The sequence below is a fragment of the Charadrius vociferus genome, unplaced genomic scaffold (genome assembly GCF_000708025.1).
Source record: "Charadrius vociferus isolate BGI_N301 unplaced genomic scaffold, ASM70802v2 scaffold783, whole genome shotgun sequence".
In the NCBI taxonomy this organism is placed as follows: domain Eukaryota; kingdom Metazoa; phylum Chordata; class Aves; order Charadriiformes; family Charadriidae; genus Charadrius; species Charadrius vociferus.
In genome coordinates this window covers 427,244-428,475 of record NW_009647834.1, presented here as the reverse complement: position 1 = coordinate 428,475, position 1,232 = coordinate 427,244, and the positions used below count along the sequence as shown (strand labels likewise).

At 42.0% G+C, this 1,232-nt stretch overlaps 1 protein-coding gene across 1 annotated transcript in view; it reads right to left on the bottom strand.

Annotated features, from left to right (window-relative positions):
* Window positions 1-351: 351 nt before the first annotated feature.
* The window catches only part of MACF1 (microtubule-actin crosslinking factor 1), a 166,058-nt gene continuing 165,177 nt past the window's right edge, over window positions 352-1,232 (bottom strand). The window contains 1 exon segment of the mRNA XM_009882791.1: window positions 352-1,225. Within this exon segment, the coding sequence (XP_009881093.1) occupies window positions 1,033-1,225 (193 nt within the window). The 3' untranslated portion in view covers window positions 352-1,032.

Here is a 1,232-nt window from a genome sequence, read left to right as displayed (position 1 = left end):
TCTAGGAGCAGAGGTCACATCAATCTCAGCCTGGTTGGAAGTGGAATGACCAGTTAAATAATAAATAGGAAAAAAAAAAAAGAGATGCAGATAAATAGCGATTCTGTAAGGAACATCTTGGGTCGGTCTCTTAGGCCATCAATCCAGAAGAAGCCTCTTAATTTGTAGGACCCACCACCGCTAAGGGACGTATCCGCGTGATCCCGACCTGCAATCTTATCAGCGTGCTCTCCTCCGGCCGGCTTCGGCGTGAACCCCCTCCCCAAACCCACCACCATTTGTTTGTTCTTTAAAAACGAAGTTGCCGGGACAGTATTTTCGAGACAGCAAATTGTCATGACCTTCGCTGTAGTGTGTGCAAATTTTATTAAGTCAAACTCCGCTTTCTTCAGGTAAAACCACATAGCTTTAAAAAAAAAAAAATAAATGGAAACATAAGCCCCAAGTCCCCTCACCTCATGTTTCTCTGGTTGAGGTATCTGTGATTTACAAAAAAAGAGAGTTCCTTGAACACTGTAGGATTCAGGTCTTTGTTTTTAAATATAATTTACCTTGCTGAGACAGCAAGTTAAGTTTATAAAGATGCATTTAGGAAACAATCCTAAAAGATAAAGCAGGTTCGCACCCTGCACCGCGCAGAAATCCTATTTATATTTTAGTTTTTCTTTACACTTTCACATCTTGACCTTTTTTTGCTTCCTTTTTTTTTTTTTCTTTTTTTTTTTTTTTTCTTTTTTAACTTTCTCTCCCACATTTCAGTTTTCCAGGCCCCTCTCTGAACAGGGGACACCGAGAGGCAATTTTTATCTACATAAATATTCACATGAAAATAGTAACTTACAAAAAAGGAAAAAAAAAAACCCAAAAAACCAAATAAGGCAGCTTCATAACACAACTTTCTTTTACACTTTTAACAATATAGTTTCTCCCATTTAGAATAAATATACATCCAATGTACGTAGAAGGGTTAAAAATCGGACACAGGTTGGGTTTTTCTTTCTTTCTTTCTTTCAGGAGGGCGTGGGTACAGTATTATCTTTTAGGGCCTGGAGTTTTTGGGGTGGCAGTGGTTGTTTTCTTGGACATGGTTGGGATTTTGGAGGGTTTGGCCATGCCCCGGCGCGAGCCGCCCTGCCCGCCGGCCACGCTGCTCTCCGAAGTGTCCGAGCACGCCGACTGCGTTTCCAGCAGGTCGAAATCGGAGGCGTCGCTTCCCCGTCGGCTGCTGGCCC